This window comes from Ranitomeya imitator, chromosome 3 (genome assembly GCF_032444005.1).
Source record: "Ranitomeya imitator isolate aRanImi1 chromosome 3, aRanImi1.pri, whole genome shotgun sequence".
NCBI classification, from domain to species: Eukaryota; Metazoa; Chordata; class Amphibia; order Anura; family Dendrobatidae; genus Ranitomeya; species Ranitomeya imitator.
The window spans coordinates 780,286,880-780,300,430 of record NC_091284.1 but is presented as its reverse complement, the minus strand read 5'-3'; the positions used below and the strand labels follow the sequence as shown (position 1 = coordinate 780,300,430).

At 42.1% G+C, this 13,551-nt stretch overlaps 1 protein-coding gene across 2 annotated transcripts in view; it reads right to left on the bottom strand.

The window, feature by feature from the left end:
* Positions 1-11,149: 11,149 nt before the first annotated feature.
* SGCG (sarcoglycan gamma) overlaps positions 11,150-13,551 on the bottom strand; it is a 352,842-nt gene continuing 350,440 nt past the window's right edge. For both annotated transcript variants that reach the window (XM_069759118.1, XM_069759119.1), the window contains exon 8: positions 11,150-11,946. In XM_069759118.1, the coding sequence (XP_069615219.1) occupies positions 11,770-11,946 (177 nt within the window). In that variant the 3' untranslated portion in view covers positions 11,150-11,769. The remainder of the gene's footprint in view (positions 11,947-13,551) is intronic.

Genomic DNA, 13,551 nt, shown 5'->3' with positions numbered 1-13,551 from the left:
CATTTATTCAAATCCAGGGCACTCGAAGGAACCCAAGGTCAATGTCGGTGTCCTGTTTATGTGCCCAGCATGGGAATACACAGAAGACCTGCTATTAATAGAAAGCTTTTCACTGAATATTCCTCTGATGAAAGCTGGTAAGTAATTCACTGTAAAGGCCATCAAATCCAAAAAATATCTCAGAAAAAAAAGGCAGCCATACTTACCAATACCTGGTTGTAGTAACGCACTGCAGGATGCAGCAGACCCCCATGAAAAAAGGCGGAGGCAGCGTAGGCTTAAAATACCTGTCAGATTTGTGATTCATTATCGTCACACTCTTTAGACCTATTTACACTTTTTTAAATCCGCCATTCGGTTCCAGATTAGTGATGAGCGAATATACTCGTTACTCGAGATTTCTCGAGCATGCTCGAGGGTCCTCCGAGTATTTTTTAGTGCTCGGAAATTTAGTTTTTATTGCCGCAGCTGAATGATTTACATCTGTTAGCCAGCATAAGTACATGTGGGGATTCCCTAGCAACCAGGCAACCCCCACATGTACTTATATTGGCTAACAGATGTAAATCATTCAGCTGCGGCAAGAAAAACTAAATCTCCGAGCACTAAAAAATCCTCGGAGGACCCCCGAGCATGCTCGAGAAATCGAGTAACGAGTATATTCGCTCATCACTAGTCCAGACATATTAGCCTCTTTATTTAGTGTGCCCAATATGCAAATTTGTATGGTTTTTACCAAGGGGGTGTTGTTCCTAGAATTATCTGGGACCATGTCTTTAGGCTTGGCTGCATAATTACTCCAGCATTTTTTTTTTATTATCTACGTCCTTAGCCATAATTATTATGTGCACAGAGCATGTATTACAATTTTTACAAATTGCCGCTTTCTTCTGTTTCCACATAACCGTTAGTCAGCTTACACGGTGTTTTCTTTGTGGACCGGAGGCAGGGTTGCCAGCCATTAAGAAATTCCAAGACAAATCTTAAATATAGGGCATTTTTTTGCCTTATCCTTAAATTTTTTTTAAGGTGTCCGAGATTTCTTTGAGGCTTAAGAAATTTATACAGATAACTTTGATTGTAGTTTTCATCATTTCCCAGTTTACAATGGATTCAGCTGATATCTTCATATCAGAATTATGGGCTGTAGACATGTATTTCTTATAATCCTAATGATTTATTGAGGTTTTCCAATGTGTTCGTAAAAATTATTGTCTGTCTGTGTGATTTTTAGGCAAGCTGTCCTGAAAACATTAAAAGCCAAGCAACCTGAGGCCGCTTTCTCAATGCAATTCTATGAGAACCTAAAACTAAGCCTCATAAACTTGCACTGAGAAAGGCTGCTATACTGCCGTGGCGTGCACAGATGTCAAATTTAACTCGTAAAACATTTGCGCAGAAAAAATTGTCTGCGACAATCACAATTTGTGATGTCTGAATTTTGAGGAATTTTCTTATATATTATTAAAACACAATGACTCTCCTTTCATAAAAAAGGGTTACACAGAAATGCAAAAAATCAGTACAGTTGCTTATGACAAACACAGACTGTCTCTCACTGACACTGATTTCAGATTTTTTTCTATAAAAAAATATTGTGCTGCCTTGCTTCTGCTCTCTATTGCAGTAAAAATGAGGAAAATAAAGTGGGCAATTGTAATTCAAATGCAGGAGAAAGTCACATTAAGAACTGCTGTTAGCACCTCCCATATTTCTTTCTCCCATATATTTGAATCTCTGTATTATTCAAAACTACTACACTCACCTTCTTCAGTCCTGAAAGTTGAACGATATACTGTACTAATATCTGGAGTATTTGTTTAGTGTTTTAGAGCTTTCTCTTCCTACTTATATTGCTAAGCTGTTAACTCTTACTTCCTTTCACTATACTAAATTACCCTAAAACAGCTGCTGCACTTCCTGCCTCAGCTTTTAGACAGGCAATATATTTTTCCTATTCACACAAATTAAATTCAAATTGCAAATTGTTCAAATTTGCTGGGACCTGTAAATTTCATATTATTCAACACACATTTTATTCCCATCTAAATCAATTCTCCCATCTCTAAAATACAGGCATAGTCATGGCTATATTCAAACTTGTGAAAGGAATATAGGATATAATGACCAGATTGGCAAAAGGCTTCATTTCCTCCCACAAGTTTAATGGCCTGGCAGCCCAGGAAAAAACTACAAGATAAAAACATGGTAGTATACAGCTGCAATAAAATTATTCAACCCCTATCACAAATTAGGTTTATTAGCAAAATGTCTAAAATGTCCAAATGGTCTGCTGTTTGATATGAAATGGTTGTCTGGTCACAAGATATTGAAGACTGATTCCTAGGATAGGTCATTAAAGGGAACCTGTCACCCCATTTTTTCAGTAGGAGATAAAAATACCGTTAAATAGGGCCTGAGCTGTGCATTACAATAGGGTATTTTTTGTCCCCCGATTCCCTACCTATGCTGCCGAAATACCTTACAAAAGTGACCTTTTTCGCCTGTCAATCAGGCTGGTCAGGTCAGATGGGCGTGGTCACAGCGCTGTTTCTTCCCCCACATCTTGCTTATGTTCCCGTTGGTGGCGTAGTGCTTCTCGCATGCGCAAGTGCCGAATGCACTGCGCAGCTGTACAAAAAGAGCGCGCTCACCGCTATTTAGCGGTTTCTCGGTGGGCGCGGCCATCTTCCTGAGGCCGCGCGTGCGCAGATGGAGTCTCCTGCTTTCCGGGGCTTCAGGAAAATGGCCGCGGGGTGCCGCGCGTGCGCAGATGGACATCGCAGCGGCCATTTTCCTGAAGCCGAGATTCGAACTCGGCTTCAGGAAAATGGCCGCCGCGATGTCCATCTGCGCACGCGCGGCACCCCGCGGCCATTTTCCCGCCGCGCCCACCGAGAAACCGCTGAATAGCGGCGAGCGCGCTCTTTTTGTACAGCTGCGCAGTGCATTTGGCACTTGCGCATGCGAGAAGCACTACGCCACCAACGGGAACATAAGCAAGATGTGGGGGAAGAAACAGCGCAGTGACCACGCCCATCTGACCTGACCAGCCTGATTGACAGGCGAAAAAGGACACTTTTGTAAGGTATTTCGGCAGCATAGGTAGGGAATCGGGGTCAAAAAATACCCTATTGTAATGCACAGCTCAGGCCCTATTTAACGGTATTTTTATCTCCTACTGAAAAAACGGGGTGACAGGTTCCCTTTAATATCAGATCAGGGGTGGTCCAATCAGCAGTTGGTCTCACACGCCTACCGACCAACTGTTATAGACACCAGCGGCAACTGAATATAAACACTGAATGGAGCTGCATTGTGCACTGCCAGTTACTGCAGATCAGCTGTTATTTTCTTGTGGCAGATGCTGAAGGGTTCTGCAGATCAGCTCCTATTCAAGAGTATACACTAGGACCTGATCTGCAGTGGCCACTACAAACTGAATGTAATTACAATATGCACCTTAATTCAATATTTATATCTGGCCACCGCAGGGGCCTACCCAGCTGATTGGTGGGGATTTTGGTTGTCAGACCCCCCAATGATCTGATATTCATGACATCTCATAAGGATAGGTAATCAATATGTGGTAACTAGACAAAACTTTTGAACCAATCGAACAAAAGCAAATGAAATAACTTAACACAACTTTATTTAACAGGTTGTTTCTCCTAATTCAGCACAAAAACTTTAATGGCATTCTTAAATTTTTTGAACCCCTTCATGACAAACATTGTTGCTATTTAGTAGAGCCCATTTGGCTGTTATAACCTGTTGCAAACATGATGTATAATAAGATATTAACTTCTGGCAGTATTGCTGAGGAATCTTTACCATTTCCTTTCCAATGGCCTCCAGTTCACAAATACTGATAAACAGAATCTATTTTGCAATCCACATGCAGCAGTTTTCTATTCTCAGAGGAAGGAAAATAGCCCTAGAGTATCACTGAGCCACCACCATGCTTCACAGTAGGAAGGGTGTTCTTTTCAGCACTTGCTTCATTTTTCCTCCTTTCGCCATACCTCAGATTCATAAGCCCGAAAAGTTTCTCTTTTGTTTTATTGATCCACAGAGCAAAGTCTCCAATCTTCTGTGGATTATTTATATGGTTTTGAGCTTACTGGAACTGACTTTTTATTTTGCTTTTGGGTCAGTAGAGGTGACGTCTTGTGTTTCAGTCATGGAGAGCTCCAGATTTTAGCATGTGCCTTACTATGTGAACTGAAGCCTCTGTGCCTGCTATCACTAAATCTTACTGCATGTTTTTTGCAGTCACTTGAAGGATTTGACCACCTGCCTTCTAAATAATCTGGTGGCAGCCGGTGACAGCTTCCTCTTCCTGTCATGTCCAGGTAGTGTTGTCAATAGGGTTGAGCGAAACGGATCGTTCATTTTCAAAAGTCGCCGACTTTTGGCAAAGTCGGGTTTCATGAAACCCGACCCGATCCCTGTGTGGGGTCAGCCATGTGGTACGCGACTTTCGCGCCAAAGTCGCGTTTCGTATGACGCGCTTGGCGACATTTTTTCAGCCAATGAAGGAGCATGGGCAGAGTGATGACATACAGTGGTGTTCAAAAGTCCTGCATAGGCGTGAAGAAAACTATATGTTTCATACTTCTGCATCTCTACAGTGAAACTGGTGGAACAGATATGTTTTTGTTATCCCTCATTGTATGCCATGCTCATTTTTGAATGTCCCAAGTGTATAAATTGTTATGGTATGTGCATTTTTGATAATTTTTTTACAGCATAACCATACCTACACTAGTACAGTGTGTAGAATGGTGAACAGGTTTCTAAGTTCACTAACTTCCAATGCAAGTTCACACAGACTTAAATTTTACTTTTTAAGATTTATTATTTTTTATTTAATTCAGAGTGTTGAGCAGAAGGCAGCATTTTCTTATTAAGGATGTCTATATATTTTTTTGCATTAACCATACCCTCCACAATATGAAGCCTTCCAACACCATTGGCTGCCATACAGCCCCAGACCATCACTTTCATAGGATGTTTCACAGAGGAGCTCAAACACTCGGGCTTGTGCTCTTCATGTGGGAACCTTCTCACATAAGACTTGCCATCATTTCCTAAAATGCAAAAAGTGCTTTCATCACTAAATAGCACTTTTTCCCACTCCTCCTTCCTCCATTTTAACTATTTCAATGCCCACAGTTTTCGCCTTTGTCTTTGTATGGCTGTCATCAATGGCTTCTTTCGGGCCTTGCACCCTCTCAATCCTGCTTCCAAACATCTCTTCCTAACAGTTGATGTTGCTTCCTCAATATTGCACTTTTCTTGCCATTCTCGCAGAAGCTGAGGAGAGGTGAGCTTTCGATTGGCAAGGGATGTTCTTATCAGTACTCTATCCTCCCTTTTAGTTGACTTTCTGGGCCGACCAGATCTGGGCCTGTCCTGGGTGATTCCAAGCTGCTTATGTTTCTGCAAAATTCTTACGACTGTACTCTGATTACAGCCGACCTTCCTTGCGATCTGGGGGCCAGTATAACCCTCTTCATGTAGCACCACAACTCGCACACGATCCTCCGCTGGCTAAAATCTGAAGGCTCCCATCATAAAACACTACAGTATGATTCACTAGATAGACCAACAGATAAAACAAACAAACAAACAAAGCAGCAGATGTGATGCAATGTGATTGGCTGCCATATCCCGGTTATGATGGTCACAAGAACCTCATCTGTGATTGGCTAATTTTGGATCTGAAGCTGTACAATGTTTAGTTCTGCTTTCAATTCCCATATTGTTGCAATAATTTCAGGCAAAACTGCTTCAAAAGCTAAAAATATTACAGGGAAAGAATGCAAAATTGTATTCTGAACAAAACGATATACAGTGCCTACAAGTAGTATTCAACCCCCTGCAGATTTAGCAGGCTTACACATTTGGAATTAACTTGGCATTGTGACATTTGGACTGTAGATCAGCCTGGAAGTGTGAAATGCACTGCAGCAAAAAAGAATGCTATTTCTTTGTTTATTTTTTTTTTTAAATTGGGAAAAGTCTTTTCAGAGGGTCATTTATTATTCAACCCCTCAACCCACCAGAATTCTGTTTGGTTCCCCTAAAGCAGTGTTCCCCAACTCCGGTCCTCAAGAGCCACCAACAGGTCATGTTTTGAGGATTTTCTTAGTATTGCACAGGTCATTGAATACTTGCCTGTCCAGGTGATGCAATTATCACCTGTGCAATACTAAGGAAATCCTAAAAACATGACCTGTTGGTGGCTCTTGAGGACCGGACTTGGGGAACACTGCCCTAAAGTATTAAGAAGTAGTTCAGGCACAAAGAACAATGAGCTTCACATGTTTGGATTAATTATCTCTTTTTCCACCCTTTTCTGACTATTTAAGACCCTCCCCAAACTTGTGAACAGCACTCATACATGGTCAACATGGGAAAGACAAAGGAGCATTCCAAGGCCATCAGAGACAAGATCGTGGAGGGTCACAAGGCTGGCAAGGGGTACAAAACCCTTTCCAAGGAGTTGGGCCTACCTGTCTCCACTGTTGGGAGCATCATCCGGAAGTGGAAGGCTTATGGAACTACTGTTAGCCTTCCACGGCCTGGACAGCCTTTGAAAGTTTCCTCCCGTGCCGAGGCCAGGCTTGTCCGAAGAGTCAAGGCTAACCCAAGGACAACAAGGAAGGAGCTCCAGGAAGATCTCATGGCAGTGGGGACATTGGTTTCAGTCAATACCATAAGTAACGTACTCCACTGCAATGGTCTCCGTTCCAGACGAGCCCATAAGGTACCTTTACTTTCAAAGCGTCATGTCAAGGCTCGTCTACAGTTTGCTCATGATCACTTGGAGGACTCTGAGACTGACTGGTTCAAGGTTCTCTGGTCTGATGAGACCAAGATCGAGATCTTTGGTGCCAACCACACACGTGACGTTTGGAGACTGGATGGCACTGCATACGACCCCAAGAATACCATCCCTACAGTCAAGCATGGTGGTGGCAGCATCATGCTGTGGGGCTGTTTCTCAGCCAAGGGGCCTGGCCATCTGGTCCGCATCCATGGGAAGATGGATAGCACGGCCTACCTGGAGATTTTGGCCAAGAACCTCCGCTCCTCCATCAAGGATCTTAAGATGGGTCGTCATTTCATCTTCTAACAAGACAACGACCCAAAGCACACAGCCAAGAAAACCAAGGCCTGGTTCAAAAGGCAAAAATCAAGCAGTGGTCTAGTCAGTCTCCTGACCTTAACCCAATTGAAAACTTGTGGAAGGAGCTCAAGATTAAAGTCCACATGAGACACCCAAAGAACCTAGATAACTTGGAGAAGATCTGCATGGAGGAGTGGGCCAAAATAACTCCAGAGACCTGTGCCGGCCTGATCAGGTCTTATAAAAGACGATTATTAGCTGTAATTGCAAACAAAGGTTATTCCACAAAATATTAAACCTAGGGGTTGAATAATAATTGACCCACACTTTTATGTTTAAAATTTATAAAAATTTAACTGAGCAACAAAACGTTTTGGTTTGTAAGATTTATGCATCTGTTAATAAATCCTGCTCTTGTTTGAAGTTTGAAGTCTCTAACTTATTTGCATCTTATTAAACCTGCTAAATCTGCAGGGGGTTGAATACTACTTGTAGGCACTGTATAATATGTCATATTAGCATCGAAAATATTCGACAGAAAACATTTAAAACTTGAAAAATCAATCAATTTATCCTATGCAGGACTTTTGAACACCACTGTAGGTCTTAGGGGCGTGGACGCCTATCGTCATCTTGTCGCTTGTGCGCTGTAGCGATTTGCAATGTGTAACACCAGCTTTTCTGTTCAGGGACGGAGGAGAGAGAGAGAGAGAGAGAGAAAATAAATAAATAAAACAAAAATAAATAAAAAAATAAAAAATTCCCATTGACTTTGCATTGGGTTTCGTGTTTCGGTCGATCCCCGACTTTTCGCCATAATCGGCCGATTTCACTCGACTCGACTTTAGAGATAGTCGGGTTTCGCAAAACCCGACTCGACCCTAAAAAAGTAAAAGTCGCTCAACCCTAGTTGCCAATGCACTTTTTACTTTCAAACTGTGAGATGTCCATCAATCTATATCGCTAGGAACATTCTTTGCCTTTACTATTTTATTCCTTGTTTTTGCAAGACAATGATCTCTTCTCTTAACTTTTTGGATCACTCTCTTAACAACTCAATAATATCAGTGAACTGAGGGGGTCATTGCCGTAAGAAGTTGGCTGATTTTCCTCAGGAAAGCTGCCTGAAACTGGCATCTAAAGAATACACTACTAAAAAAATAAAGACACTTATCAAGAAGGGGTGTTATAATCATATTGTATTTTTAACCTACTATAGGTAGCTCCACTGGGGCTTATGTCAGAAGCATTGGTAAATAGTATTCAGATGTTTGTGCTGATTGGCTCATTGACTGTAATGATGCAGACAGAATCATTGTGTGGTCTGTCAGACATCATTTTCAGCGGTATCCACCTATTTGAAGTGGACTCCAAGATGTGGTCAATGCATCTTGCAGCCCGCCTCAAATTGGTGGATACAGCCGAAAATAATGTCCAGCAGAGAATTATTGATGTCCATCTGCATCATTACAATCAATGTCCTTGTTAGCACAAATCCAGTGATCCATTGTTAGGGTTGGCGGAACGCACCGAATATATGTATTAGATGAGATAGGTGCGTTCGCAACTTGGGATCCACTGTGCAGGAAAGAACTTGCTGCTAAGTAAGGCGGTGAAGTAAATTAGTATAAACAAACTCTGTTACTTCACAGAGCCCGTAGTAAAGAGAACGCTGTGCCCTGTTTAGCTCACAGGGAGCACAACTACTGAGTAGAGCCGACAGTGGTCATGCAGTCCAACCAAACACGCTGCTCCTCTCCGGTGGAGCCGGAATTCTAATGGCTATTAGCCAGCCCTGAATCCACTCATGAGCAACTCCTCGCCGGAGGTGCCAGCATTCTAGGGGCTTATTTCAGCCGGGTCCCTGACCACACACACGACCACACTGGAGCTGAGCTCGTACATATTTGATACTAGCACATGGCCGTGCGGTCATGAGAACCTTTTATAGCTGCAGCAACTTCAGGACCTTCCTAGAAGGACCAATGAAAGGCTGCCACAGAACTTGATCAGGTACAGGGCCTTCCTGGAGGACCAATGGAAGTTGCTGCAGTACCTGAGCATGTGACCCTAGACCTCCACTGAGAGATCTTACCCTGGGCATGCTCAGTGTGTGCAAAGCAGGACTTAGTCCCAGAAAAGCCTGCTCATCGCAGACCAGTGCAGGGTACAATAGCAGAGAGAGGCAGCAGTAACCCTTTGCACAGTATCAGATTCAATGAGACGCTGGGACCGACGTCTCCGCTGAGCAGGCTCCACTGCAGCCGATGCAGAATGGGAGACCGCAGCAGACATGGCTCGAGATTCCCCCTGTGCAGCGGTGGGAACTCGACTCCTAACATCCATGATTTCAGATTTAGGCCCTGACCCACCAATGACTGTACGCTAAAACGCAATATGACTATAGCCTAATAGTCAAATTGTTCTTGTTTGATTGGTTTATCATAAACCGCAAACATGTTTGTTAATTTTGCTAATAAACCTAATTTACATAGGGTTCAATTTCAGCTGTTCGTACCATTTACCTACAATATATGTATCGGAGACTTGTGGACATTGTGCAGTTGACAGGGACGCGATATGTTTAGTGAACTTGTAACAAGATAAAGCCTTTCTGGGTTAAAGTATTTTCAACATATTAAAGAAAAATCAATATTTCTCCTGTAACCCGGCCTGCTCTTAGTTCTCACTGGCGCTCAATAGAAACAATTGTATGCTTTACTATTCCGCGTTGTTGGTGAATTACACATACTTCTTTCCTGACTGAATAGCCAGCTATGTGTCACCCATAAACTGTGAGGTACTTTACGGAAAATACATTCATTATAATCTGGCAGCCTTGGCTGTGCTTCATAGATCTTAGTTTCTTAAGTGTTGTTAAGGTCAACATTGGTTGACGCCACTTCATATAATTATCACATTTGTACCATCATTACATACCTTTATCCACCCCACGCCCCCATTATTTCTTCTCTCTTTCTCCTTTTTTGTTTCTACTTTTCATTCTATAGGTCTATTTAATATTTTGTTGGCCCAGCCAAAAATTTTCTCCGTCTTCTCCAATCTGCCAGGCCACGAAAATTGGACTCCTCTGAGATGTCATCTGAGTGCAGTCCAAGGCTTTCCACAGACTTATTGACTTGCATGGCTGATTGAGATCCAAATCAGATCCAGTTCGGGCATGCTAGAAGGAGACAGTAACGCCAGCGGTGATTGGGCGCAGGGCTGACGTGTCATAACAACCGGACGGTAGCCCCAGGAATGCGAGTGCTGACACTGCTGGAATGACCTCAACATGGGAGGTAAGTATCGCTTTATTATTTTATTAGGGCTAAAATGGGGAATGAGAAGGGGTTGTCCTAGTAGTGGACAACACCTTTAATAAACCATAGTGAGTTATAAGACATACATGTCTGTAACTCAGCGGGGGGAAGTTATTTTTATGAGGACTTTAAGTTAGTCTTCAATGTGGCTACGATGCCATCATTTGCACCAAATTTATCAACGTGTCTCATGGTCTTAAGGTATTAGGCTTCGGTCTCGAAATGTTACTCTACCCCCTTTTTACTTTTTAAAAAGTCACAATTCATAAATCTGACTGCAACCTCATTAGTATAGGTAACCATGCCCACTTTTGTATAGAACAATGTCAAATTGCAAAAAAGTGGCTAATTTTTGCACAAAAATTTCACATTTTGCAAGTTTTCTGGAGTCAAAAAGTGGCAAAGTCTTAATACACACCTTATGATGTGATGATGTAAAAAAGGGAAGAATTACAATCACACTGATCTACTCGAATATCAACAGCTAAAACAAAAGCAGACACATCTTTTTTTCTTTCGAAGACCCAGGGAAAGAATCCTCTACAGTCCCTGTAAGGCTTGCGTGACATGTATTACCATGTATTCCAGCTGTTACACTGAAAACCCCCAAAAGTAGCCAATAAAGAGGAGCTGCATCCTTTCATGTAGGAATTACTATGACCAGGTATGAAGAAGAATTGACCAAATGTAAGAAAACAGTGTGTTTATTGTTTTACCAGCATGTTACCTGTTTCTTCAAATGCCAAATCAAAGACTTAAAGATCATACATAGAAAATTTACAACCCAATGAAACACACATTAAAAACAGCAGACCATGGGCGATATATTATTGCAGTACAGGTTGCATAGTATATTGCTGGCACCAATTTATTTTTTAGATATTGGAAACAGGTCATTGAGATCAAATGAATATAATAATGCATACTGTAAGCAAAAACGGACTTAAATTTAGAAAAAACAGTTAAAATGGTTTTCAATTAATTACCCAGTTCAGCAATCATGGAACAGTTCAGTGACGCGACAAAATACTCGTTTTATTAGGTGGCCGAGCTCCAAAAAAAAAATCTCCAGCCTATAATTTTAGCCAAAGTCCAACCGATGAGGATACGTTTCCAAGTCAAAATGTGCTGTTTTACACCGGCTAAAAAAATATTGTAAGACTCTTCTTAAAATTGTGTTTTGAAATACAAATGTGCATCCCAACGCGTTTTGTGATTTTAGTATCTAAATCCTTTCAAAACTAACAGCAGAAAGTCCCCAGTTGATAGAAAATGCACGGCTAATATACAGCGGCTTAAAAAAGTCCCTCATTGACAGTCTCGGCTATATTCCTGGCAAGTGGATTTTGACGCAGCCACCGACAGGTACAGTTTTCCATCTGGACAGACACAGATTTCGTAGAGTTCCTGAGAGCTGTCAGCGGAGTTAGTCTTTGTACCTTGAGGAAGTTTGGGTAAAATTATTTTTTCAGCATCCAACACTACCTATGTTAAAAGAGAATACAAGTGTCACAATGGGATTCATCATATTCATTAGGTAACGGCAGATATCTCAGTATGGAATATTTCAATTTTTAACCCGTTTTTCACTGACAATTCATGTCCTATACACATGTATATCAGGGTTACTCTAAAGGGAATCTCGTTAGACTCACAATGCCCAAACCATGGACAGCATTAATCCTAGAATGGTAGAATTGGAAGGGACCTCCAGGGTCATCATGTCCAACCCCCTGCTCAATGCAGGACTCACTAAACCATCTCAGATGTCTGTCCAGCCTCTCTTTGAAGACTTCCATTGAAGGGAAACTCACCACCTCGCGTGGCCGCCTGTTCCACTCATTGATCACCCTCACTGTCAAAAAGTTTTTTTTTAATGAATCAGACACTACAGCGTTTCATAAAAAAATATAGTTTGAAAAATTGTCTGGAGACCATAGGAAGAGACTGGGCTAGTCCGCATCGCCCCAGGCCGGCATCTCCCCAGTTGATTGTCAGGTCTCTCCATGGCCAGATCTCCAAACTAGGTGTCCTTTGAGTAAACCATGGCTGCATACAAATGTGAGGTTTCGATTCATGCTGCCCTTGGAGGTTCAGATTGCAATGTATAGTCTGAAAACATAAGAGTTGTCCTGTTTAGAGAATCCATTCTAGAAAATATAGGGAGCCTTTCAAGACCACCATTTCTTGATCAGAGTGGAGAGATGATACACAGGGTATCTCTCCCCTTGAAGGACCTAGTCTATCCTGCATTAAAGGGAATCTATCTGCAGGTTTTTGCGATGTAATCGACAGCAGCATGATGCAGAGACAAAGACCCTGATTCCAGCGATGTCACTTAGTTTACTGGGTGCAGGAGTTGTGATAGAATTAGTTTTCTCTGCTGCAGATCTAGCAGAGCTCAGAATGCTGAGCTGTGTATAAATCCACCCACACCACTGATGGGCAGCTTTCTGTGTACATTTTATAGTGACAGAAAGCTGCTAATCAGTGGTGGGGGGTGGGAATGGACCAGGAGGCACCAGGCAGCTTGTCCTGGTGTAGTTTTTATAGAATTTTTGTTTTATTGATGTAGATGTAGAAGAGCAAAGTCTTCCGTGTATAACCCCACCCACCCCTGACTGGCAACTTCCTGTGTACATTATGAATGGTCAGCAAGCTGCCAATCAGTGGAGGGGTGGGTTTACACAGATTAGCTGGACTGCCTGGCACAAGACACCTAGTCCTCTAGTGATAATCTCCTGCTGATAAAATATTGATTGTATTGAAACTACAGCGCACAGCTTAGTAAGTGACATATCCTTGCAATCAGGGTCTCAGCTCCTACATTCTGCTGCTCCCAGATTAGTCAAGGTGGAAAATCCAAGGAGTAGCACACATTTGAAGTTGGAGAGCAGCAGAAAGTTTTGCTTCCTGGTTCTGTGTAATGGCGAGATGGAAGAAGAAAGCAAAATAAGAGCCTGTTATGGTCATCTCTCCCCCTGTTCGGACTGCAGTAGCCCAACAGGAACTTTTCTTCATGTTATTCTCTTATCCATAAGTCAGTGTTCATATTATAGGAAGAAACTTTTTCTACTTACGGATTGACAT